General features: G+C 42.2%; 4 protein-coding genes across 41 annotated transcripts in view; all 4 read right to left on the reverse strand.

Moving 5' to 3' along the window:
• The window catches only part of LOC115786625 (protocadherin gamma-C5-like), a 365,072-nt gene that overhangs the window by 58,722 nt on the left and 278,653 nt on the right, over positions 1-27,697 (reverse strand). For 2 of the 38 annotated variants that reach the window (XM_030738922.1, XM_030738899.1), the window contains exon 1: positions 25,210-27,609. The exons of 27 other annotated variants lie outside the window; for them this stretch is intronic. In XM_030738922.1, coding sequence (XP_030594782.1) covers positions 25,210-27,594 — 2,385 coding nt within the window. In that variant the 5' untranslated portion in view covers positions 27,595-27,609. Of the gene's footprint in view, positions 1-97; positions 2,579-3,159; positions 5,607-9,107; positions 11,555-12,717; positions 15,156-15,764; positions 18,241-25,209; positions 27,610-27,697 lie in introns of those variants that run through there. 9 more of the 38 variants (XM_030738885.1, XM_030738905.1, XM_030738925.1 and 6 more) reach the window with 9 other exon arrangements.
• LOC115787060 (protocadherin beta-16-like) lies at positions 6,059-8,670 on the reverse strand. The gene has a single exon (XM_030739633.1). It carries the CDS (start codon positions 8,483-8,485, stop codon positions 6,059-6,061), a length of 2,427 nt encoding a protein of 808 aa, XP_030595493.1. The 5' UTR covers positions 8,486-8,670.
• On the reverse strand, positions 18,794-21,346 carry LOC115787061 (protocadherin beta-16-like). The gene has a single exon (XM_030739635.1). The coding sequence runs from the start codon at positions 21,194-21,196 to the stop codon at positions 18,794-18,796; it is 2,403 nt and encodes an 800-aa protein (XP_030595495.1). The 5' UTR covers positions 21,197-21,346.
• Positions 22,129-24,703, reverse strand: LOC115787062 (protocadherin beta-16-like). Its single transcript, XM_030739636.1, has one exon. It carries the CDS (start codon positions 24,574-24,576, stop codon positions 22,129-22,131), a length of 2,448 nt encoding a protein of 815 aa, XP_030595496.1. The 5' UTR covers positions 24,577-24,703.

Below are 27,697 nucleotides of genomic sequence, written 5' to 3' on the forward strand. Positions count from 1 at the left end.
TAAGATGCTAAAAAATTTTTGTCGCTATCTGAGGTGCTGAAAATCAGAGGTAAGTGCATTTCTTGACAATACATTTGAACGGCTGGAAATTTCTAACCTCTAGAGGAGAGTCTGGTTCATCCAGGATGCTCTTTTCACTCTGTATCCGCTGCATCGTCCCTGTAGAACTGGGGTCCATTATCAGCACGTTCTGACTACCAACTCTGCCGAACTTACAGTCACTCTTTCTGGAGTCAGTCGTCCTGCACACCTCGTAATTGTACACATGGGGGAGAGTCCCTGTCCCTAACGTGTCTGAGTAACGTGGTGGATAATATGGAATGACAGGGAGGTTGGAGTGATACAGGATGCGAGACTGTCTCCACCTGTATACTTTCACTGATATAATAACCACTAAACACGTGATGAAAAGGAAGGAAACTACAACCAGAGCCAAGACTAAGTAAAAAGTCAGGTTGTCATTGTACTCCTTGTCGTGTGTATAGTCAGTGAACTCCGACAGCACTTCAGGGAAGCTGTCCGCCACCGCCACGTTAACAATGACAGTAGCCGAACGAGAGGGCTGGCCGTTGTCCTCCACTATAACAGTCAGTCTTTGTTTGACGGCATCTTTATCAGTGACTTGGCGGATAGTTCTTATTTCTCCATTCTGTAAGCCCACTTCAAACAGCGCCCTGTCTGTGGCTTTCTGCAGTTTATAGGAGAGCCAGGCGTTCTGTCCAGAGTCCACATCAACAGCCACCACTTTAGTCACCAAATAGCCCACATCTGCTGAACGAGGCACCATTTCAGCCACCAGAGAGCCACCAGTCTGGACTGGATACAGAACCTGGGGGTGGTTGTCGTTCTGGTCCAGAATCATTATTTTTACTGTCACATTGCTGCTGAGTGGAGGAGAACCTCCATCCTGCGCTTTGACGCGGAACTGGAAATCTTTGATCTGCTCATAATCAAAAGAGCGCACTGCATGGATGACTCCATTGTCAGCACTAATGGACACATATGAGGAGACTGGCACTCCGTTAATGGAGGAGTCCTCCAGTATGTAAGAAACACGGGCATTCTGGTTCCAGTCAGTGTCTGTGGCTTTCACTGTGAATATAGAGAGACCTGGTGTGTTGTTTTCTACAATGTAGGCTTCATATGAGGTCTTCTCAAAGACAGGCGGGTTGTCATTCACATCTGTGATCTGTAAGGTAAGCGTGACGCTGCTGGAGAGGGAGGGCACTCCCTCATCAGAGCAGGTCACAGTGATGTTATACTCAGAGGCTCTCTCTCTGTCTACATCACTGTCTGTTATTAAGCTGTAGATTTTTTCAGATGTTGACTTCAGTAGAAAAGTATTATTGTCATTAATGTTGCATTGCACTTTTCCATTTTCAGATGAGTCTGCATCTTCTACATTTATCATTGTCACAACGGTGTTAGATTTAGCATCTTCTGAAATCACATTTGTTTTCGACATGATATGAATATCAGGGCTATTGTCATTCATGTCTATTACATCGACTATCAGTTTGCACGAACCACTTAGTCCGCCGTTGTCACTTGCGCGAATATTAATCTGAAAATTTCTGGTCTTCTCATAATCAACCTTCCCAATCAAACTGACCTCACCACTTCCTTTATTGATTTCAAATATTCCATGAGCATGATATGGCATTGCTGAAATTGAATAAGTTATTTTGCCATTAGACCCGTCATCTGCATCAGTTGCAGTCACTGTCGCTACAACAGTTCCGACTGGCGAATTTTCCTTTATGAATGCTTTATAAACAGGCTGTGTAAAAACGGGAGCATTGTCATTAGCGTCTAAAACGTTAATGTGAATCTGCATCGTTCCCGTCATCTGCGGCTCGCCTCCATCCACCGCCGTCAGAACCAGATATAGCTGTTCATTTTTCTCTCTGTCGAGAGGAGCATTCAAAACCATCTCGACGTTCTTACTACCATCTCCCTGGTTATTCATTTTAAGAGAAAATATATCGCTTGGTTTCAGAGTATATGCTTTTAAATTATTTTCGCCCACATCGAGATCGGTTGCCCTATCTAAAATGAATGCTGTGCCACTTAGCACAGACTCGCTGATATTAAAATGTCCCTCGCTCGTGATGAAGGTCGGAGGATTGTCATTTATATCTGTGATTTCAACAGTGATACTGTAATATTCCATCGGATTTTCCAATAATATCTGAAAATGCAAAGCGCAAGGCGTCATTTGTCCACACAGCGCCTCTCTGTCTATCCTTTCTTTAAGTAGGAGAATTCCCCTCTCTCTGTTTAGCTCAATGTATGCTGTGTTGTCTCGCGTAAAAACGCGAGCCCTGCCGGATTTTAGTCTTTTGACATCTAAACCTAAATCCTGAGCTATGTTGCCAACGAAAGAGCCTTTCGCCATTTCCTCAGGAATAGAGTAGCTGACCTGTCCGTAGACTGTACTGAGGGAGAGGACCGAAATGAACAATAGTACTTGCCGTCTCGTTGTTATTCCTGCCATCATCAATATGTCCGTTTGTAAACCCTTTTTCCCGTTTCCCGATAACTGAACATAAATCCTTAAGAGAAATAAAAAATTGCAGTCCAGTGTACAGGTAATTGAGTCTGGTTACAATCCCACATGCGTCTTTTATTGAATCTCTCCGTCTTGCTTCTCGATAAAATACAAAGAGAGGATAAGAGGTACTACAACACATCAGTTACGAACTGATACATCCTGGTCAACAGCGTCCCTCTGAGTTCAAAGTAAAAAATTACATAAGAATTACTTGTGAAAATTGTTAAGAGTAGTGTTTAGGCAGACATGAATTGGCTGCATAAAGACTGATTTTAATATGATAAACAAAACTTGGATGAGGGATTTCATTTACATAAATAAGAAAGTGCAATGGGTGAACCTATTTGGACAGGTGATAAAAATCAAAATCAGAACTGTTGTAATTATGCACAGATGTTTTGAACCTAGACTAGGAATAAGCAGAAGTAAGATGTTTCCATTAATAAAACTCTTTATAGTTAAATTTTATGTGTGAATTAGGTTATGGAGGCAATCTCTAGCCATGGTTCTGATTGGAGATGGAAAAAGAACCATAGCCACATTTTACTACATAGGCGTGAATATCAAATGAAATTTCCTACGGAAATCACACTCAAATAACCAACCTCTAAGGGAGAGTCTGGTTCATCCAGGATGCTCTTTTCACTCTGTATCCGCTGCATCGTCCCTGCAGAACTGGGGTCCATTATCAGCACGTTCTGACTACCAGCTCTGCCGAACTTACAGTCACTCTTTCTGGAGTCAGTCGTCCTGCACACCTCGTAATTATACACATGTGGCAGAGTTCCTGTCCCCAGAGTGTCTGAGTAACGTGGTGGATAATACGGAATGACAGGGAGGCTGGAGTGATACAGGATGCGAGACTGTCTCCACCTGTAGATTTTGACTGATATAATAACTACTAAACACGTGATGAAAAGGAAGGACACAACAGCCAGAGCCAAGACTAAGTAAAAAGTCAGATTGTCATTGTACTCCTTGTCGTTTGAAAAGTCAGTGAACTCCGAAAGCACTTCAGGGAAGCTGTCCGCCACCGCCACGTTAACAATGACAGTAGCTGAACGAGAGGGCTGCCCGTTGTCTTCCACTATAACAGTCAGTCTTTGTTTGACAGCATCTTTATCGGTGACTTGGCGAGTAGTTCTTATTTCTCCATTCTGTAAGCCCACTTCAAACAGCGCCCTGTCTGTGGCTTTCTGCAGTTTGTAGGAGAGCCAGGCGTTTTGTCCATAGTCCACATCAACAGCCACCACTTTAGTCACCAAATAGCCCACATCTGCTGAACGAGGCACCATTTCAGCCACCAGAGAGCCACCGGTCTGGACTGGGTACAGAACCTGAGGGGGGTTGTCGTTCTGATCCTTGACCATTATTTTCACAGTCACATTGCTGCTGAGTGGAGGAGAGCCTCCATCCTGCGCTTTGACGCAGAACTGGAAATCTTTGATTTGCTCGTAGTCAAAAGAGCGCACTGCATGGATGACTCCACTATCAGCACTAACGGACACATATGACGACACTGACACCCCGTTAATGGAGGAGTCCTCCAGAATGTAAGAAACACGGGCATTCTGGTTCCAGTCAGCGTCTGTGGCTTTCACTGTGAATACAGAGAGACCTGGTGTGTTGTTTTCTACAATGTAGGCCTCATATGAGGTCTTCTCAAAGACAGGCGGGTTGTCATTAACATCTGATATTATTAAAGTTAAAGTGACGCTGCTGGAGAGGGAGGGCACTCCTTCATCAGAGCAGGTCACAGTGATGTTATACTCAGAGGCTCTCTCTCTGTCCAAATCACTGTCTGTTACTAAGGTATAGAAATTATTTGATGTTGATTTTAATACAAAAGGAATAATATCACTTATGAAACACCGAACTTTACCATTTTCACCCGAGTCTGGGTCTTGGATGTTAATCATTGTAACAACTGTGTTGGGGTTTGCACTCTCTGATATAATAGTTGATTTAGACATAATTTTAATTGTTGGTTCATTGTCATTTACATCAACAACATCGACTATCACTTTACAAGAATCTGTCAGTCCTCCGTTATCCCTTGCCCGTACATTGATCTGAAAATGTCTTTTCTTTTCATAATCCAAACGCCCAATCAATCTAATTTCTCCGTTTTCCTCATTTATTTCAAACATATTTCTGACGTCATCTAAAGTGTTTGTGATTGAATATTTGATTTTACCATTCAAGCCATGATCTGCATCTGAAGCACTAACCGAAGTCACAGTCGCACCTTTTGTAGCATTTTCTGCTACTGTGCCTTTGTATATCTGTTGCGTAAAAACGGGTGGGTTGTCATTGGCATCTAACACTGTAATGAGAATCTGCATTGTTCCTGACATCTGTGGCTCTCCCCCGTCGACAGCCGTCACCACCAACGAAATAAATTCATTTTTTTCTCTGTCCAAAGGCTTTTGTAAGACCATTTCAACATTCTTTGTACTGTCAGCTTGGTTGTGCAGTTTAAGTATAAAATTATCACTTGGCTTGAGCACGTAACTCTGGAGAGTGTTGGTACCTACATCCAAATCTACAGCTCTTTCTAAATCAAATTTAGCCCCAACAACAGCAGACTCGCTAATTACAAATTTAATTTCACTTTTTTCAAAAGTTGGCGCATTATCGTTAATATCTGTTATTTCAACCGTAACACTATAAAATTCCATAGGATTCTCTAACACAATCTGAAAATGCACAGCGCACGGAGTCGTATCGCCACATAACGCCTCCCTGTCTATTCTCTCTCTGATTAGGAGGACTCCTCTCTCGGTGTTCAGCTCGATGTATTCTCTGCTATCACCGGAATAAACACGAGCGTTCCCCAATCTTAGTCTTTTATCATCTAAGCCTAAATCCTGAGCTATATTTCCAACCAAGGAACCTTTCGCCAGTTCCTCCGGAACAGAGTAACTGACCTGCCCGAAGGCATTACAAAGAGCCAGAAGTAAAATAATCAGCTGTACTTGCCGTCTCATTGTGTGAATGCGACTCGGTAAGAACCAAAGCAAGACTCCTAAATATCCGTTTGAATGGTTGACAGACAATCGCCGTGAATACGAAGAAAAGCAGTTCTCAGAACTGAAGGAAAAATAATTACAATTTGCGTCGCCTTGGCATATCCGCTCGACAAACGAAGACAATGCAGTCGGTCCTGCCGTTTCTCTCTAATACGCCAGAAAGGAGAGGTGGCACAGCTGAAAATAAACCATAACTGCAACAAAGAAGGCAACAGCGGCTCACTGAGTTCAAAAAGCAAAACTGCAGAAAATGTGTTGAGAGAAGGCAAAAGAGCAAATGGCAAGAAAATAAGTTTAATTGGTGTGCACACAATTCTTATGTAAATGCTATGTAAACATATAGAAGATTCACAAAAGATGAAAACGAGCTTAAAATAATGTAAAACATGCTCGTATTTTTTCATAATACATTCAATGATATAGTTTTAGATGTTGCTCTCCAAGGTTCTGAAAATCTAAAGACTAACGAAAATTACAATTCATAATGGGTCGTGCGTGTTGTGATAATAATTCTAACCTCTAGAGGAGAGTCTGGTTCATCCAGGATGCTCTTTTCACTCTGTATCCGCTGCATCGTCCCTGTAGAACTGGGGTCCATTATCAGCACGTTCTGACTACCACCTCTGCCGAATTTACAGTCACTCTTTCTGGAGTCAGTCGTCCTGCACACCTCGTAATTGTACACATGGGGGAGAGTCCCTGTCCCCAGAGTGTCTGAGTAACGTGGTGGATAATATGGAATGACAGGGAGGTTGGAGTGATACAGGATGCGAGACTGTCTCCACCTGTAAATTTTGACTGATATAATAACCACTAAACACGTGATGAAAAGGAAGGAAACTACAGCCAGAGCCAAAACTAAGTAAAAAGTCAGGTTGTCATTGTACTCCTTATCCTGCGTATAGTCAGTGAACTCCGACAGCACTTCAGGGAAACTGTCCGCCACCGCCACGTTAACAATGACTGTAGCTGAACGAGAGGGCTGCCCGTTGTCCTCCACTATAACAGTCAGTCTTTGTTTGACAGCATCTTTATCATTGACTTGGCGGATAGTTCGTATTTCTCCATTCTGTAAGCCCACTTCAAACAGCGCCCTGTCTGTAGCTTTCTGCAGTTTATAGGAGAGCCAGGCGTTCTGTCCAGAGTCCACATCAACAGCCACCACTTTAGTCACCAGATAGCCCACATCTGCTGAACGAGGCACCATTTCAGCCACCAGAGAGCCACCAGTCTGGACTGGATACAGAACCTGAGGGGGGTTGTCGTTCTGATCCTGGACCATTATTTTCACAGTCACATTGCTGCTGAGTGGAGAAGAGCCTCCATCCTGCGCTTTGACGCGGAACTGGAAATCTTTGATCTGCTCATAGTCAAAAGAGCGCACTGCATGGATGATTCCACTATCAGCACTAACAGACACATATGAGGAGACTGGCACTCCGTTAATGGAGGAGTCCTCCAGAATGTAAGAAACTCGGGCATTCTGGTTCCAGTCAGTGTCTGTGGCTTTCACTGTGAATATAGAGAGACCTGGTGTGTTGTTTTCTACAATGTAGGCCTCATATGAGGTCCTCTCAAAGACAGGCGCGTTGTCATTCACATCTGAGATCTGTAAGGTGAGAGTGACGCTGCTGGAGAGGGAGGGCACTCCCTCATCAGAGCAGGTCACAGTTATATTATACTCAGAAGCTCTCTCTCTGTCTAAATCACCGTCAGTTATTATGCTATAAAAATTACTTGATGTAGAAGTAATAGAGAGTGGTGTGTTTTTATTAATTGTACACCGGACTTGACCATTTACACCTGAATCGGGATCATTTACACTCATTACAGCTACCACTGTGCTGGAAGGTGAATCTTCTACTATTGAATTTGATGATGAGATAATTTTTATAACCGGACTATTGTCATTAATGTCACCTACGTCAATAATGACTTTGCTCGAATCAGACAGACCTCCTCGGTCTACTGCCTCTACGTAAATCTCATATTTTTGGGCTTTTTCGTAATCAACAGGGGCATTTAGTATAAGATGTCCGTCTTCAGTAATTTGGAATAAATTGTTTAGGCCCCTCATGCTATTTCCAATTACGTAGCTAACCTCCCCATTAGAGCCTTTGTCTGAATCGGAGGCTCTCACTTTAGTAATGAGTGTCCCCTTGACTGAGTTCTCCTTGATTTCTGCTTTGTAAACAGTTTGTGTAAAAACGGGAGCGTTATCGTTAGCGTCTAATACTGTAATATGAATTTGCATAGTCCCAGACCTTGGAGGCTCTCCTCCATCTATAGCTGTTAACAACAATGATGCATACTCTTCCTTTTCTCTGTCCAGAGGTTTCTGTAAAATCATCTCGACCTTTTTACCACCATCAGACTGACTGTTCGTTTTAAGTATAAAATTGTCATTGGGCTTCAGTGTATAGCTCTGAAGACCATTTAGTCCTATATCTGTGTCTATTGCTTTTTCCAGCATGAATTTAGAGCCGACGACTGCAGACTCGCTGATTTCAAACCGCCTCTCTTCCCTTTCAAATACCGGAGCGTTGTCATTAATGTCTGTGATTACCACAGTAACGGGAAATATTTCTATTGGATTTTCCAAAGCAATCTGAAAATGTAAAGCACAAGGCGTTGTCTGGCCACAGAGAGCTTCTCTGTCTATTTTTTCTTTGATAACGAGGAGTCCCTTGTCCTTGTTAAGCTGAATATACTCTACATTATCTCCCGTGTGGATGCGAGCTTTGCCAGCTTGTAATCGTTTAACATCCAAACCTAAATCCTGAGCTATGTTACCAACTAAAGACCCTTTGGCCATTTCTTCGGGAATAGAATAGCTGACCTGACCGAGCACATAACGTGGGAAGAAGACCGAGAAAAACAACAGTACTTGCCGTTTCATTGTTCTGTTATTCGCATCCGTCGAACAAAACTAATGTGTTCTCCCTCTATTGCAATCAGAATGACGGAGCAAAAATTAAATGTGCAGAAAGGTTTTCCTAAACCAACATCCAACGACAGTTATTCCATCAAGTTATTTCGTGCCTTCTGTTTTATCCAACACTGACTACGCCGCATGCGAACGAATCCTTCGCTCCTGTGTGAGGGTGGAGGATGTGCCGTGTTTCAAATTATTTTAACCGCGCTGGCGCTGGTCAACAGCGGCCCACTGAGTTCAAAACTCGAAAGTGCAATGTTGATTATTTAAGTCCCTCTGACACTATACCTACGATTCTTAAAGAAAATACCACATAGAACACACTAAAAGTACAGTTTTACTGAAGAAGCAAACATTAGGAAATTAGGCAATATCATTCCTAAATGACTTAATGTCATTTCAATATAAGCATAGTTAACTGAAGTATAAGTAAAAAGGAACAATGCTTCAGTAACGAAAAAGAAGGAGAAATAGTAATAAAAGCAACAATACTTTCGCTATCCAAGGTACTTAAATGATTTGGCCAGTCCATAGCAACAGAGAGGAATAAAATTGCATAAGTTTGACAGAATTTTAAGAGTCTAACCTCTAGAAGAGAGTCTGGTTCATCCAGGATGCTCTTTTCACTCTGTATCTGCTGCATCGTCCCTGTAGAACTGGGGTCCATTATCAGCACGTTCTGACTAGCAGCTCTGCCGAACTTACAGTCACTCTTTCTGGAGTCAGTCGTCCTGCACACCTCGTAATTGTACATATGGGGCAGAGTCCCTGTCCCCAACGTGTCTGAGTAACGTGGTGGATAATATGGAATGACAGGGAGGTTGGAGTGATACAGGATGCGAGACTGTCTCCACCTGTAGATTTTGACTGATATAATAACCACTAAACAGGTGATGAAGAGGAAGGAAACTACAACCAGAGCCAAGACTAAGTAAAAAGTCAGGTTGTCATTGTACTCCTTGTCATGTGAAAAGTCAGTGAAATCCGACAGCACTTCTGGGAAGCTGTCCGCCACCGCCACGTTAACAATGACTGTAGTTGAACGAGAGGGCTGTCCGTTGTCCTCCACTGTAACAGTCAGTCTTTGTTTGACAGCATCTTTATCATTGACTTGGCGGATAGTTCTTATTTCTCCATTCTGTAAGCCCACTTCAAACAGCGCCCTGTCTGTGGCTTTCTGCATTTTATAGGAGAGCCAGGCGTTCTGTCCAGAGTCCACATCAACAGCCACCACTTTAGTCACCAGATAGCCCACATCTGCTGAACGAGGCACCATTTCAGCCACCAGAGAGCCACCAGTCTGGACTGGGTACAGAATCTGAGGGGGGTTGTCGTTTTGGTCCTGGACCATTATTTTCACAGTCACATTGCTGCTGAGTGGAGGAGAGCCTCCGTCCTGCGCTTTTACGCGGAACTGGAAATCTTTGATCTGCTCATAGTCAAAAGAGCGCACTGCATGGATGACTCCACTATCAGCACTAACAGACACATATGAGGAGACTGGCACTCCGTTAATGGAGGAGTCCTCCAGAATGTAAGAAACACGGGCATTCTGGTTCCAGTCAGAGTCTGTGGCTTTCAGTGTGAATATAGAGAGACCTGGTGTGTTGTTTTCTACAATGTAGGCCTCATATGAGGTCCTCTCAAAGACAGGCGCGTTGTCATTAACATCTGAGATCTGTAAGGTGAGAGTGACGCTGCTGGAGAGGGAGGGCACTCCCTCATCAGAGCAGGTCACAATAATATTGTATTCAGATGCCTTCTCTCTGTCTAAATCACTGTCTGTTACTATACTGAAGAAATTATTTTCCGTGGATTTCAATATGAACGGAATATTTTCAGTGATTGTGCATTTGACGTTGCCATTCTCGCCGTCGTCTATATCTTGAATATTAATTATGGTTACTACAGTGTCACTTTTGATATCTTCAGATATAACATTTGTTTCAGACATTATATTAATATTGGGACTATTGTCATTGACATCTATAATGTCAACTATTACTTTGCATGTGTCCGTTAGTCCTCCGTCATCACTTGCACGCACATTTATTTGATAATTTCTTGACTTTTCGTAGTCAATATTTCCAGTCAATCTAACCTCGCCTGTGTTCTCATTTACCTCAAATAATTGTCTGACATCGTCTAAAGTATTTCTGATCGAATACCTTATTCGTCCATTTGATCCATGATCAGCATCTGATGCACTGACTGTCGTGACAACTGTGCCTCTTGGTGAATTTTCTGCAACAGTAGCTTTGTACACTGATTGAGTGAAAACTGGTGCATTATCATTAACATCTAACACCGTGATTTGAACCTGCATTGTTCCTGACAGCTGAGGTTCTCCTCCATCAACGGCCGTCAACACTAAAGAAAAATGTTCGTTTTTCTCTCTGTCAAGAGGTTGTTTTAAAACCATCTCAACATTCCGGGAGCCGTCTGCTTGATTGTGTAATTTAAGAGCAAAATTATCAGTCGGCTTGAGGATGTAGTTTTGAAGACCATTAATACCCACATCTGAATCCACCGCCCTTTCTAAATCAAATTTCGACCCGATTACTGCAGACTCGCTTATTTTAAATTTAATATCGCCTTTCTCAAAAAGGGGGGCATTATCATTTATATCTAGTATTTCAACATGTACCCTGTAAAATTCAATAGGTTGCTCTAAGATAATTTGGAACTGCAGAGCACAGGGGATCGTCTGACCGCAGAGGCTTTCTCTGTCTATTCTTTCTTTGATAAGCAGGACTCCTCTGTCTTTATTTAGCTCAAAATATTCTCTGCTATCACCAAAAAACACACGAGCCTTACGTGACTTTAGTTTCTCTACATCTAAACCCAAATCATGTGCTATCCTTCCTACTACGGAACCCACTGACATTTCCTCGTTAACGGAGTAGCTGACATGCCCAAGCACAGAGCTGGCGAAAAGGAACGAGATAAAAAACAGGACTTGCCGTCTCATTGTTCTCCTCGGTACTATGATACAGGTAGAAACACGCAGTTTCCTACTGAATAAAATACGTCAATGTTTATTCCCATGAAACGCCAGAAAGTCGATGCATATTCCTCAACAAAGAGCAAAAAAAAAAAAAAAAAAAGCATAAATAAATAACCGAGATATGTTTTAGTCTCGACTTCAACACGTCGTGTCTTCTGTCCAATGTTCGTCTCGTCGTTGGCGTTTTAAGATTGGGGAGGCACTGTTGACAACGTATTGTACGCTTGCAGAGTAACACGCTGGACTACAGCGTCCCTAAGAGTACAAATGACAAAACTGCAGGAGTAATGATAATAAAAAAAAAATAAAAAAAAAAACCTTACGTGAAACAGTCTCAAAAACATTAAAGCAACACGATTTTTATATAATAAGCTGGTATTTTAGGTTGTCAAATGTATAAAAAACTGCATTAAAGACATCGTAAGAGAAATATGTTGGTGTATGAAATTCCCCATGAGTGAAAAAAGAGACACTGATATTTATGTACACAGATGCAGAGTAATCATGCTTATTTCGACCAACTCTATCTTGGTTGTCAGCAATTCAATAATTCAATACATAGCGTGGTAAGCAAATGCAAACGAAATGGAACTCATGTGATACAGTCCCGTCGCCAGATCTCAGTCTTAAGGGGGGCTTATGAAATCCAACGGTGGGGGGCACCACTATTATTAGCTTGATTAGTGATCTGGCTTGGGTGGGCGGGCCAGGGCGGGCCCAAGGGTATCAGTGGGCGGGCACGGCCCCCTAGGGCCCGCCCATAGTGACGGGTCTGATGTGATACAACAGTCTCACCTTTACAGGAAAGCCTGGTATAACTGCACTTTTTTTAAGTCATGAAATGCTATTTTCAGGAAAGAATTCTAATATATTCTCATAATGTCCTAAAATATGTATTAATGTTGAATGAGTATTACACTATGTCTTAATTGGATTAGGAATATCGGAATAAAAATAAACTAGACCAACACACATTGCTTAGTTTTGCACAAAAAATGACAACCTGCAAGTTGCTTAATTATAGTAATAATTTTTTAAAAATATGAAATTATAAAGTAGATAAAAGAATAGAAACAACATAATGGAAGAAAATATAACTGCAGTTTTAGCTTTCCATCCCCTTTAGAATATAACAAAACAGACAGCAACAAAACGAGCAGATGCAAACGTATCATTCAAAGACGCTAACCTCTAGAGGAGAGTCTGGTTCATCCAGGATGCTCTTTTCACTCTGCATCCGCTGCATCGTCCCTGTAGAACTGGGGTCCATTATTAGCACGTTCTGACTACCAGCTCTGCCGAACTTACAGTCACTCTTTCTGGAGTCAGCCGTCCTGTACACCTCGTAATTGTACACATGGGGCAGAGTCCCTGTCCCCAAAGTGTCTGAATAACGTGGTGGATAATATGGAATGACAGGGAGGTTGGAGTGATACAGGATGCGAGACTGTCTCCACCTGTAGATTTTGACTGATATAATAACTACTAAACACGTGATGAAAAGGAAGGACACAACAGCCAGAGCCAAGACTAAGTAAAAAGTCAGGTTGTCATTGTACTCCTTTTCTTTTGAAAAGTCAGTGAACTCCGACAGCACTTCAGGGAAGCTGTCCGCCACCGCCACGTTAACAATGACTGTAGCTGAACGAGAGGGCTCCCCGTTGTCCTCCACTATAACAGTCAGTCTTTGTTTGACAGCATCTTTATCGGTGACTTGGCGGATAGTTCTTATTTCTCCATTCTGTAAGCCCACTTCAAACAGCGCCCTGTCTGTGGCTTTGTGCAGTTTATAGGAGAGCCAGGCGTTCTGTCCAGAGTCCACATCAACAGCTACCACTTTCGTCACCAGATAGCCCACATCTGCTGAACGAGGCACCATTTCAGCTACCAGTGAGCCACCAGTCTGGACTGGATACAGAACCTGAGGGGGGTTGTCGTTTTGATCCTGGACCACTATTTTCACAGTCACATTGCTGCTGAGTGGAGGAGAGCCTCCATCCTGCGCTTTGACACGGAACTGGAAATCTTTGATCTGCTCATAGTCAAAAGAGCGCACTGCATGGATGACTCCACTATCAGCACTAACAGATACATATGAGGAGACTGGCACTCCGTTAATGGAGGAGTCCTCCAGAATGTAAGAAACTCGGGCATTCTGGTTCCAGTCAGTGTCTGTGGCTTTCACTGTGAATATAGAGAGACCTGGTGTGTTGTTTTCTACAATGTAGGCCTCATATGAGGTCCTCTCAAAGACAGGCAGGTTGTCATTCACATCTGAGATCTGTAAGGTGAGAGTGACGCTGCTGGAGAGGGAGGGCACTCCCTCATCAGAGCAGGTTACAATGATGTTATACTCAGAGGCTCTCTCTCTGTCTAAATCACTGACTGTTACTAAGCTATAGAAATTATTAGATGTAAATGTAATTTCAAATGGAATATTTTCAGTTATTACGCAATTGACTTTCCCATTATTTTCAGAATCAGGATCATTTACGCTCATTAAAGCTATTACTGTCTTGTGGGCTGAATCCTCGGGTACTGAGCCTGACGTTGAAATCATATTTACAACAGGGCTATTGTCATTCACGTCAATTACATCAATTATTAGTTTACTCGAGTCAGAGAGTCCACCTTGATCGATTGCTTCTATGTCTATATTATAATTTTTTTCAATTTCGTAATCAATTGGACCATTTAATATCACATCGCCTTGGCTATTAATGTGAAATAACTTTGAAACTGTATCCATGCTATTCCCGATGACATAGGTTACCTCTCCATTTGTGCCTTTGTCTGCATCCGAAGCAGTGACCTTAGTGACATGGGTTCCTTTTACCGAGTTTTCCGTAATGCTTGCTTTATAAACAGCTTTAGTAAAAACAGGTGCATTGTCGTTTACATCTAATACGGTAACATAAATTTTCATTGTTCCTGTCATTTGCGGTTCACCTCCATCTTCCGCTGTTAAAATTAAAGATATATGTTCTTGTTTCTCTCGGTCCAATGGCTTCTGTAAAACCATTTCTACTTTCTTGGTTCCATCACTTTGGGCATGCAATTTAAGTATAAAATTATCACTCGGCTTAAGAGTGTATCTCTGCAGACCATTCTGTCCAATATCTGGGTCTATCGCTTTTTCTAGCATGAACTTAGAGCCGACGACGGCCGACTCACTTATTTCAAACACTCTTTCCTCTTTTTGGAAAACGGGAGCATTATCATTAATATCGGTAATTTCAACTGTAACGGGGAATAATTCTAATGGGTTCTCTAATGTTATTTGAAAATGTAAAGCGCAAGGCGTTGTCTGTCTGCACAGGGCTTCGCGGTCTATTTTTTCTTTAATGAGGAGGACTCCTCTTTCTGTATTCAGCTCGGCGTACTGAGCACTGTTTCCGGTGTAGAGACGAGATTTACCTGACCTAAGACGATTGACATCTAAACCTAAATCTTGTGCTATGTTTCCTACCAAAGATCCTTTTGCCATTTCCTCTGGAACTGAATAGGTAACCTGCCCGACCACATAACCGAGGTAGAAAATGGAGATTATCAGTACTTGCCGTTTCATTGTTCTGTCCGACACCGCTATCACACCACGGCTATGTTGTTTTATTCCGTTTTGTGAGTTAGGTTTCTGCCAAATATGAATCAAAGAGTAAAAAGAAATATGTTTTATTCCACCCGTTACAAAAAAAAAAAATCCGTTTTGAGCTGGCCGTCTGTATGATAAGGTCCCCTAAGCGTGCGTTCTACGTCTGAGTCTGTGGTTCAGTAATATGTCTGGATGTTGACTGGGAGGATGTACTATAAAAGAACTTCACAAACTCGACACACTGGCCAACAGCGGCGCAATGGGTTCAAAATGTGAAAGTACAGGAAGAAAACACTAAAAAGAAAAAACGAAAACCGTGCATATCTATAATGTAAGTATGAGAGATGATGGAAAAATCACACATTAGTTTCGTACCTTGAACGAAATTGGAATACATGTAACTATAAAAATTCAGTCACATTAAATGGGAAGAGAGATCATTAAAACAAACAAACAAACAAACAAACAAAAAAAAAAGCACAACAGTCATGTAAAAATATACAGAAGGCGCTTACTAAGAGAGAAAGTCGAAATGTGCCTGGTTGTCCACTGTCCAAGGTGCTGAAACGGTGTCTGACTCACGTTGTCTCACAAAATCGTGCCACAATGCATGCATAAACAATTAGTAAACCCAAATGACAAACCTCTAGAGGAGAGTCTGGCTCATCCAGGATGCTCTTTTCACTCTGTATCCGCTGCATCGTCCCTGTAGAACTGGGGTCCATTATCAGCACGTTCTGACTAGCAGCTCTACCCAACTTACAGTCACTCTTTCTGGAGTCAGTCGTCCTGCACACCTCGTAATTGTACACAAAGGGGAGAGTCCCAGTCCCCAGAGTGTCTGAATAACGTGGTGGATAATATGGAATGACAGGCAGGTTGGAGTGATACAGGATGCGAGACTGTCTCCACCTGTAGATTTTGACTGATATAATAACCACTAAACACGTAATGAAGAGGAAGGAAACTACAGCCAGAGCCAAGACTAAGTAAAAAGTCAAGTTGTCATTGTACTCCTTATCCTGCGTATAGTCAGTGAACTCCGACAGCACTTCAGGGAAGCTGTCCGCCACCGCCACGTTAACTGTGACTGTAGCTGAACGAGAGGGCTGCCCGTTGTCCTCCACTATAACAGTCAGTCTTTGTTTGACAGCATCTTTATCAGTAACTTGGCGGATAGTTCGTATTTCTCCATTCTGTAAGCCCACTTCAAACAGCGCCCTGTCTGTGGCTTTCTGCAGCTTATAGGAGAGCCAAGCATTCTGTCCATAGTCCACATCAACAGCCACCACTTTAGTCACCAGATAGCCCACATCTGCTGAACGAGGCACCATTTCAGCCACCAGAGAGCCACTAGTCTGGACTGGGTACAGAATCTGAGGGGGGTTGTCGTTCTGGTCCAGAATCATTATTTTCACAGTCACATTGCTGCTGAGTGGAGGAGAGCCTCCATCCTGCGCTTTTACGCGAAACTGGAAATCTTTGATCTGCTCGTAATCAAAAGAGCGCACTGCATGGATGACTCCACTATCAGCACTAACAGACACATATGAGGAGACTGGCACTCCGTTAATGGAGGAGTCCTCCAGAATGTAAGAAACGCGGGCATTCTGGTTCCAGTCAGCGTCTGTGGCTTTCACTGTGAATATAGAGAGACCTGGTGTGTTGTTTTCTACAATGTAGGCCTCATATGAGGTCCTCTCAAAGACAGGCGCGTTGTCATTAACATCTGAGATCTGTAAGGTGAGAGTGATGCTGCTGGAGAGGGAGGGCACTCCCTCATCAGAGCAGGTCACGGTGATATTATAATGAGACGCGACTTCTCTGTCTAAAGCAACCTCTGTCACTAAACTGTAATATCCATTCATGGTGTTTAGTATTTTAAAAGGAACGTCACCATTAATATGACACTTCACCTTTCCATTCCTGTCAGAGTCAGGGTCATTTACGGTCAGCATGGCAATTACAGTTTTCTCAGGAGAGTCTTCTAAAATGGTGTCTGACTTGGAGAGTATTTTCAACTGAGGGCTATTGTCATTGACATCAGTAATATCTAAGTGGATCTTACTGGAATCAGAGAGTCCTCCATTATCTGTTGCTTCGATATCAATTTGGAAGAGCTTCGATTTTTCATAGTCTATTTCCCCAATCAGGATAACCTCTCCAGTATTTATATCAATCTGAAATAAATCAGATAAACGACGTTTGCTATTTGAAATTGCGTATGATATTTCTCCGTTAGAGCCCCCATCTTTGTCAAATGCGCTAACAGTTATGATACTGGTTCCAGCCGGTGAATTCTCGGTTATTGTTGCTTTGTATACTGGCTTAGTGAAAACTGGTGCATTGTCGTTTGCATCCAATACCGTAACAGTGATCTGCATTGTACCTGACATACTCGGCTGTCCGCCATCCAGAGCAGTTAATAATAATGATATGTGTTGCTCATGCTCTCGATCTAGAGGCTTCTGTAGAACCATTTCTACCTTCTTACTCCCATCCGCTTGGTTCTCTAATTTCAGTGCAAAGTTGTTTGTTGGATTAAGCGAATAGCTCTGGAGACCATTCGTACCGATGTCAGCATCGATGGCTTTCTCCAGTACAAATTTAAACCCAATAACGGCTGACTCGCTGATTTCAAAGCGCTTTTCGCTCGATGCAAAGCTGGGAGCATTGTCATTAATGTCTGTTATTTCTATTGTTATTCGAAACAATTCCATGGGATTTTCCAAAATCATCTGTAAATGCAAAGCACAGGGCGTCGTTTCTCCACACAACGTTTCTCTGTCTATCCTTTCTTTTATAAGGAGGACGCCCCGGTCTCTATTCAGCTCGATATATTCGGCACTGTCTCCAGAGTGAATGCGCGCTCTACCCGATTTCAGTCTTTTAATATCTAAACCTAAATCTTGAGCCACATTAGAGACTAAAGACCCTTTCTCCATTTCCTCGGGAATGGAATAGCTGACCTGCCCGAACACCGAGGTGAGAAAGTAAACCACGAAGAACAACAGTACTTGCCGCTTCATTGTTTTGCAGGGATAATCCTGTGTCCTCTGAATACAACTGCAATCCATACGAATCCTTATAATAATTTCGATCATATCCCAAAGACAGTTTGAATAAAAAATATCAGTTCTTGATCTCCGTGAGCAGTATTTCTTTTAAAAGAGAGCAGTCGTTCCATTGTCTACCAGGTCGCAAATCTCAGGAGGAGGTACATTTGCCAGCTTTGTCGAAGACTGCCATACTTGGGCCAATAGCGGCCCTTTCTGTTCAACAGACCGAACAGCAAAAGCTGGGATGGAGATGATGATGCCCATGGAAAACAGCACAAATTATTATTGTTATTATTATTATTGTTGTTGCTACTATTAACAGTAGTAGTAGTAAATTTCAAAGCTTTTTAGCTAATCTCATCTGTTCAATTACATAACTGACTGTGTATTCCACAGCAATAACAAAATTATTAAAACTAATACCTCGTACGTCTGTGACTTTATATAAACATCTTCACTGGTGGTAAGGCTACAACTACAAAGAAAAGCGAATCTAATATAAACTGTCTGTACTGACTAACACAGAAACAAACGAACCTAGATACTGAGCAAGATTAAAGTCAGGTAATAGATCGAAAACAGCGCTATGATTCCAAAGCGTCACCTATTAAATATCAGCATGCAAGTCCAACCTCTAGAGGAGAGTCTGGTTCATCCAGGATGCTCTTTTCACTCTGTATCCGCTGCATCGTCCCTGTAGAACTGGGGTCCATTATCAGCACGTTCTGACTACCAGCTCTGCCGAACTTACAGTCACTCTTTCTGGAGTCAGTCGTCCTGCACACTTCGTAATTGTACACATGGGGCAGAGTCCCTGTCCCCAAAGTGTCTGAGTAACGTGGTGGATAATATGGAATGACAGGGAGACTGGGGTGATACAGGATGCGAGACTGTCTCCACCTGTAGATTTTGACTGATATAATAACCACTAAACACGTGATGAAGAGGAAGGAAACTACAGCCAGAGCCAAGACTAAGTAAAAAGTCAGGTTGTCATTGTACTCCTTTTCTTTTGAAAAGTCAGTGAACTCCGACAGGACTTCAGGGAAGCTGTCCGCCACCGCCACGTTAACAGTGACTGTAGTTGAACGAGAGGGCTGCCCGTTGTCCTCCACTATAACAGTCAGTCTTTGTTTGGCAGCATCTTTATCAGTGACTTGGCGGATAGTTCTTATTTCTCCATTCTGTAAGCCGACTTCAAACAGCGCCCTGTCTGTGGCTTTGTGCAGTTTATAGGAGAGCCAGGCATTCTGTCCAGAGTCCACATCAACAGCCACCACTTTGGTCACCAGATAGCCCACATCTGCTGAACGAGGCACCATTTCAGCCACCAGAGAGCCACTAGTCTGGATTGGATACAGAACCTGTGGGTGGTTGTCGTTCTGATCCTGAATCATTATTTTTACAGTCACGTTGCTGCTGAGTGGAGGAGAGCCTCCATCCTGCGCTTTGACGCGGAACTGGAAATCTTTGATCTGCTCGTAATCAAAAGAGCGCACTGCATGGATGACTCCACTATCAGCACTAACGGACACATATGAGGAGACTGGCACTCCGTTAATGGAGGAGTCCTCCAGAATGTAAGAAACGCGGGCATTCTGGTTCCAGTCAGCGTCTGTGGCTTTCACTGTGAATATAGAGAGACCTGGTGTGTTGTTTTCTACAATGTAGGCCTCATATGAGGTCCTCTCAAAGACAGGCGCGTTGTCATTAACATCTGAGATCTGTAAGGTGAGAGTGACGCTGCTGGAGAGGGAGGGCACTCCCTCATCAGAGCAGGTCACAGTGATGTTATACTCTGAAGCTCTCTCTCTGTCTAAATCACTGTCTGTCACTAAACTGTAGAAATTATTAGAAGCCGACTTAATGAACAAAGGTGTGTTATCATTGATAAAACAGTGCACTTGGCCATTTTCATTTGAATCTGGGTCTTGAACGTTCATCATCGCAACAACAGTATTCGGTTTAGAGTGTTCAGATATCACATTTGATTTTGACATTACATTAATGGTTGGTTTGTTGTCGTTTATGTCCACCACTTCAACGATAACTTTGCATGAATCTGTAAGTCCACCATCATCACTTGCACGTATGTTAATATGGTAATTTCGTGCATTTTCATAATCAATGTTTCCAATTAATCTTATTTCTCCGCTAGCTTCGTGTATCTGAAACAAAGTGTGTGCTTGATCTAAACTGTTTGTAATTGAATACTTTATTCTACCATTTGTTCCATGATCTGCATCTGACGCAATAACGCTGGTGACAACTGTCCCTTCTGGGGCATTTTCAAAAACAGTGGCTCTGTAGGTGGACTGCGTAAAAACAGGAGCATTATCATTAACATCCAATACCGTAATGAAAATGCGAATTGTACCTGACATCTGCGGGTCTCCTCCATCAAAGGCTGTTAAAACTAGCGATATTAAGTCATCCTTTTCTCTGTCAAGAGGCTTCTGTAAAATCATTTCAGCCTTTTCTGATCCACTACCTTGACTGTCCATTTTAAGGACAAAATTATCCGTAGGTTTAAGCTCATATTTCTGAAGACCATTTTTGCCAACATCAAGATCTATTGCTCTGTCCAATACAAATTTTCCTCCGATTACAGCAGATTCACTGATTTTAAAACTGACTTCATTTTTCTCGAAGGTGGGGGGGTTGTCATTTATGTCTATAATCTCCACTGTGATGCTATAAAATTCCATTGGATTCTCTAAAATGACCTGAAAATGTAAAGCACAAGGCGTAGTCTGCCTGCAGATCGCTTCTCTGTCGATTCTCTCTTTGATAAGAAGGACTCCTCGTTCTCTGTTTAGTTCAATGTATTCCACACCGTCTCCCGTATAAACGCGAGCTCTTCCCGATTTCAGTCGTTTTATATCCAAACCCAAATCCTGGGCAATATTACCGACTAAAGAGGCACTCGGCATCTCCTCAGGGATAGAATAGCTGATTTGGCCGATGACTGGACTGAGATAAAAGACCAAGGAAAACAACAGTACTTGCCGTTTCATTGTTCTGTTCGAAATGTTCCCCGTGAAAATTAAAAGGACAAATTATTAACCACAATTACCGGATGTCTGTAACAGTTGAAAAAATACAAAGATTACTCCATAATCATTCACACCGGTTACAAAAAGGGGTTCAAACGGCATCCGCTGAAGTGATCTCCGACGTTTTAACACGACGTCTGTCCTTCTCTCTGCATACCATCATGGCGAGGGAGAATTATCTTTAAATGTGCCCTGACATATCAACACATTGGCCAACAGCGGCCCTAAGAGTACACAATTATGAACTACAGAAAATGCCAGGAGAAAAAAAAAAAAAAAAACAGAAACTGCTGTACACGAAGAGCGATTGTTTTTACGTGTCCCAGGAGAAAACGGTCCATCATACACAACACATGCAAAGCTAGATAACGCGAGGTTTTCCTTCATATTCCGGTTCAACATATAACTATCATTGTAGATTATTTATGTATAACACTGAATTGAAATACTACCTCATATTGATATCTGTTAAGTTACTTTAAAATATTGTGATAGATAGATAGATAGATAGATAGATAGATAGATAGATAGATAGATAGATAGATAGATAGATAGATAGATAGATAGATAGATAGATAGATAGATAGATAGATAGATAGATAGATAGATAGATAGATAATGAACTTTAAAGCTACAGTTGTTCCCCGCAAAAAAGAAAAATATATTTAAAGCATGCCAGCAAAACGAGACAAAAACGATTTATGTAAAATATTATAACAATGAATAAACGTCAAACACTAACATATCTTTACATGTTAGCAAGAACATTTACATGTAAACAAACAGTCGTTGTGATAAGCAATGGAAAAACTCAAGTGTCTCTGTCCATGGTGCTGACAATAGAATAGCAATAACTGACTCCTAGTAAAAACCTATGTACTACAGGAAAAATGTTAACATTTCACAACTGACTTGAATCCCATATAACTGACCTCTAGAGGAGAGTCTGGTTCATCCAGGATGCTCTTTTCACTCTGTATCCGCTGCATCGTCCCTGTAGAACTGGGGTCCATTATCAGCACGTTCTGACTAGCAGCTCTGCCGAACTTACAGTCACTCTTTCTGGAGTCAGTCGTCCTGCACACCTCGTAATTGTACACATGGGGCAGAGTCCCAGTCCCCAAAGTGTCTGAGTAACGTGGTGGATAATATGGAATGACAGGGAGATTGGAGTGATACAGGATGCGAGACTGTCTCCACCTGTAAATTTTGACTGATATAATAACCACTAAACAAGTGATGAAAAGGAAGGAAACTACTGCCAGAGCCAAGACTAAGTAAAACGTTATACTATCATTGTACTCTTTGTTGTGTGTATAGTCAGTGAACTCCGACAGCACTTCAGGGAAGCTGTCCGCCACCGCCACGTTAACTGTGACTGTAGCTGAACGAGAGGGCTGCCCGTTGTCCTCCACTATAACAGTCAGTCTTTGTTTGGCAGCATCTTTATCATTGACTTGGCGGATAGTTCTGATTTCTCCATTCTGTAAGCCCACTTCAAACAGCGCCCTGTCTGTGGCTTTCTGCAGCTTATAGGAGAGCCAGGCGTTCTGTCCAGAATCCACATCAACAGCCACCACTTTAGTCACCAGATAGCCCACATCTGCTGAACGAGGCACCATTTCAGCCACCAGAGAGCCACTAGTCTGGACTGGATACAGAACCTGAGGGGGGTTGTCGTTCTGGTCCTGAATCTTTATTTTTACAGTCACATTGCTGCTAAGTGGAGGAGAACCTCCATCCTGCGCTTTGACGCGGAAGTGAAAATCTTTGATCTGTTCATAATCAAAAGAGCGCACTGCATGGATGACTCCACTATCAGCACTAACAGACACATATGAGGAGACTGGCACTCCGTTAACGGAGGAGTCCTCAAGTATATATGAAACGCGGGCATTCTGGTTCCAGTCGGCGTCTGTCGCTTTCACTGTGAATATAGAGAGACCTGGTGTGTTGTTTTCTACAATGTAGGCCTCATATGAGGTCCTCTCAAAGGCAGGTTCGTTGTCATTAACATCTGATACTTGTAAGGTGAGAGTGACGCTGCTGGAGAGGGAGGGCACTCCCTCATCAGAGCAGGTCACAGTGATACTATATTGCGATGCAATTTCTCTGTCTAAAGCAGCCTCCGTAACTACGGTATAAAACCCATTTATAGTAGTCTGTATTTTAAATGGAACATTATCGTTTATGTTACACACAACCTTTCCGTTATTCCCTGAATCTGGATCATTTATGCTTAACATAGCAATAACAGTGTTTATTGGTGAGTCCTCTGACATGGACTCTGATTTAGAAACCATATTTATTTGGGGATTATTGTCATTTACATCAAGTACATCAACTATCACCTTCGCTGAATCAGACAGCCCACCGCTGTCTACAACTTCAATATCAATCTGATAAGTGTTTGCTTTTTCATAATCTATTTCACCGACAAGGATAATTTCACCAGTCTTTGGATTGATATTAAACAGTTCAGATAAAATAAGTTTGCTTGTAGATATCATATATGATACTTCTCCGTTTGAGCCAGTGTCTTTATCAGATGCACTTACAGTTGAAACAAGAGTATTCTTAGGAGAATTTTCCCTCAGTTTTGCTCTATACATCGGTTTGGCGAATGTCGGTGCATTATCATTTACATCTAATACACTGACAAATATCTGCATTGTACCTGACATCTGCGGCTCCCCTCCATCCACAGCAGTTAGCAATAGTGACATATAATCCTTCTTTTCTCGATCTAAAGGCTTCTGTAGAAACATTTCCACCTTTTTACTTCCGTCTGCCTGACTTTCTAGTTTTAATACGAAATGATCAGTTGGAGCAAGTGAGTACTGTTGTAAACCATTCATCCCAATGTCGGAATCCACTGCTCTCTCCAAAACGAATTTCGATCCTATCACAGCGGACTCGCTAATTTCAAAACGTTTCTCTGCATTTGTAAAAGTAGGGGTATTGTCATTTATGTCGGTAACCTCTACTGTTACACGAAACAGTTCCATTGGATTTTCCAGAATTAACTGGAAATTTAAAGCGCAAGGCGTCGTCTCTCCGCATAAAGCCTCTCTGTCTATGCGCTCTTTGACAAGGAGGACCCCCCTTTCTTTATTCAGCCCGATGTATTCTACACTGCCGCCCGTGTAGACACGAGCTTTGCCTGATTTCAGCCTTTTAAGATCTAAACCTAAATCATGCGCTATGTTACCAACTAAAGAGCCTTTGGCCATTTCTTCGGGAATGGAGTAGCTGACCTGCCCGAGGACGTATTTGAGATATAGGACCGAGATAAACCACAGTACTTGCCGTCTCATTGTTCTACCCGATCTGATTTCCATTCCTTCTCCACTAAAAATAGAACCATTTGTGATGTGGAAAATGTGAAGACAGGAGAAAAAAATCAATCGCACTCCAAGTATAAGAATTTAAATCGCATGTACAGCTCTATAATTCCTCGCAGTTCTTCTTATGAAAGCAAACTGCGTTTCTGTCAGAATGTCGAATTTTTGACACGAGGGAGGGCAGAGAAAGAAAAAATCATCAAACCACATCGCAACACCCTTGCTAACAGCGACCCTTTGAGCTGAAAATACAAACTACATTTATTATTGAAAGAAATTGGTTCAGTGTAAAGCCACGCTAGAAAAAAATGATATACATTTCGAGCAGCCAAAATTTAGACATTTTAGCATATCTGTAGTTTACATCATATACAGGTTCATTATGTATTGAAACCACTTAGTAAAAAATTAAAGGATGCAACTGCAAAATCAATATATTTTGAATTATAGTTGAGATGAATAAAATAAATTAAGTCAAGAAATAATAATAATAATAAATAAAAACTGGAGTGTCGCTGTCTGTGGTGCTGAATGTACAAGTTGTGGTTGATATATATATTTCCAATGCATCAACGCTAAAAGATGCTGGTTACTATGAAATTTTAAATGTAATTGACACATATGACAAACCTCTAGAGGAGAGTCTGGTTCATCCAGGATGCTCTTTTCAATCTGTATCTGCTGCATCGTCCCTGTAGAACTGGGGTCCATTATCAGCACGTTCTGACTACCAGCTCTGCCGAACTTACAGTCACTCTTTCTGGAGTCAGTCGTCCTGCACACCTCGTAATTGTACACATGGGGGAGAGTCCCAGTCCCCAGAGTGTCTGAGTAACGTGGTGGATAATATGGAATGACAGGGAGGCTGGAGTGATACAGGATGCGAGACTGTCTCCACCTGTAGACTTTCACTGATATAATAACCACTAAACAGGTGATGAAGAGGAAGGACACAACAGCCAGAGCCAAGACTAAGTAAAAAGTCAGGTTGTCATTGTACTCCTTGTCGTGTGTATAGTCAGTGAACTCCGACAGCACTTCAGGAAAACTGTCCGCCACCGCCACGTTAATAATGACTGTAGCTGAACGAGAGGGCTGCCCGTTGTCCTCCACTATAACAGTCAGTCTTTGTTTGACAGCATCTTTATCAGTGACTTGGCGGATAGTTCTTATTTCTCCATTCTGTAAATCCACTTCAAACAGCGCCCTGTCTGTGGCTTTCTGCAGTTTATAGGAGAGCCAGGCGTTCTGTCCAGAATCCACATCAACAGCCACCACTTTGGTCACCAGATAGCCCACATCTGCTGAACGAGGCACCATTTCAGCTACCAGAGAGCCACCCGTCTGGACTGGGTACAGAACCTGAGGGGGGTTGTCGTTCTGATCCTGAATCATTATTTTTACAGTCACATTGCTGCTGAGTGGAGGAGAACCTCCGTCCTGCGCTTTGACACGGAACTGGAAATCTTTGATCTGCTCGTAATCAAAAGAGCGTAGTGCATGGATGATTCCACTATCAGCACTAACGGACACATATGAGGAGACTGGCACTCCGTTTACGACAGAGTCCTCCAGTATGTAAGAAACGCGAGCATTCTGGTTCCAGTCGGCGTCTGTGGCTTTCACTGTGAATATAGAGAGACCTGGTGTGTTGTTTTCAACAATGTAGGCCTCACATGAGTTCCTCTCAAAGACAGGCGCGTTGTCATTCACGTCTGAGATCTGTAAGGTGAGAGTGACGCTACTGGAGAGGGAGGGCACTCCCTCATCAGAGCAGGTCACAGTGATATTATACTCAGAGGCTCTCTCTCTGTCTAAATCACTGTCTGTCACCATGCTGTAAAAGCCATTTGACGTACTTTCAATATTAAAAGGTACATCGTCACTCAGAAAACATTTTACTGCTCCGTTATCATCTGAGTCAGCATCATGCACGTTCATAACTGCGACAACTGTTTTTAAGGTGGAATCTTCCGGAACTGAGTGAGTAGTTGACATCAAATCTACTACTGGTCTATTGTCATTCACATCTGTAATATCAAAAATTATCCTACACGAGTCAGTGAGTCCACCGTGATCTTTTGCTTTAATATTGAGCTGATAATGTTTAGATGTTTCATAATCTACATTGCCAATCAAACGTACCTCTCCGCTTGTCTCGTGTATTTCAAATAAATCCAGAATTCCATCAATATTATTTGATATCGAATATGTTACCAAACCATTTGCTCCTTGATCTTTATCGATGGCTGTTACCGTAATTAACAGAGTTCCTTTCGGAGAATTTTCCATTAAACTGCTTTTGTACGTTGACTGTGTAAATACGGGAGCATTGTCGTTCACATCTAATACAGTTACATGAATTTGCACTGTCCCTGACAGCTGCGGTTCACCTCCGTCGACTGCTGTTAGTGTGAGAGACAGATTATCCTCGTTCTCTCGATCAAGAGGTTTCTCCAAAACCATCTCTACTTCTGTCCCTCCATCAGTGTTGTCGTTGAGTTTCAAAGCAAAATTATCTGTTGGATTAAGGGAGTAGCTTTTAAGCCCATTAATTCCAACGTCAGAATCCAATGCTTTCTCTAATATAAATTTTGACCCCTTCACAGCGGACTCGCTTATTTCAAATAACACATTGTTCATTTTGAATATAGGGGCGTTATCGTTTATATCTTTAATTTCTACAGTAATACGATAGAACTCGATGGGATTTTCCAAAATCATTTGAAAATGTAAAGCACAGGGAGTCGTTTGTTTGCATAAAGCCTCCCTGTCTATTCTTTCTTTGATGAGAAGGAGCCCTCTTTCTTTATTCAGCTCAATGTATTCAGCGCTGTTTCCAACATGCAAGCGAGCTTTTCCCGTTTTCAGCCGTTTTAGGTCCAAACCTAAATCTTGCGCTATGTTACCGACTAACGAGCCTTTTGACATTTCCTCTGGAATAGAATAGCTAACCTGCCCGAGCACATAAAAGAGAGAGAGCATCGAGAAAAACAGTACCACTTGCCATCTCATTGTGTCGGTCCAGCAGGGTCTCTATTATCACGATGAATTGAAATAATCCAAAAACAAACAGTTGTACTCCACACACAGCTACAGCAAGAATGAAGAATTCTAA

This window comes from Archocentrus centrarchus, chromosome 10 (assembly GCF_007364275.1).
Source record: "Archocentrus centrarchus isolate MPI-CPG fArcCen1 chromosome 10, fArcCen1, whole genome shotgun sequence".
NCBI lineage: Eukaryota > Metazoa > Chordata > Actinopteri > Cichliformes > Cichlidae > Archocentrus > Archocentrus centrarchus.

What these genes read in the sequence shown, in the direction of transcription:
- LOC115787060 (XM_030739633.1), bottom strand. Translation starts at nt 8,485, where the DNA reads ATGAAACGGCAAGTACTGTTGTTTTTCTCGGTCTTCTTCCCACGTTAT.
- LOC115787062 (XM_030739636.1), bottom strand. Translation starts at nt 24,576, where the DNA reads ATGGAAATCAGATCGGGTAGAACAATGAGACGGCAAGTACTGTGGTTT.
- LOC115787061 (XM_030739635.1), bottom strand. Translation starts at nt 21,196, where the DNA reads ATGAAACGGCAAGTACTGTTGTTTTCCTTGGTCTTTTATCTCAGTCCA.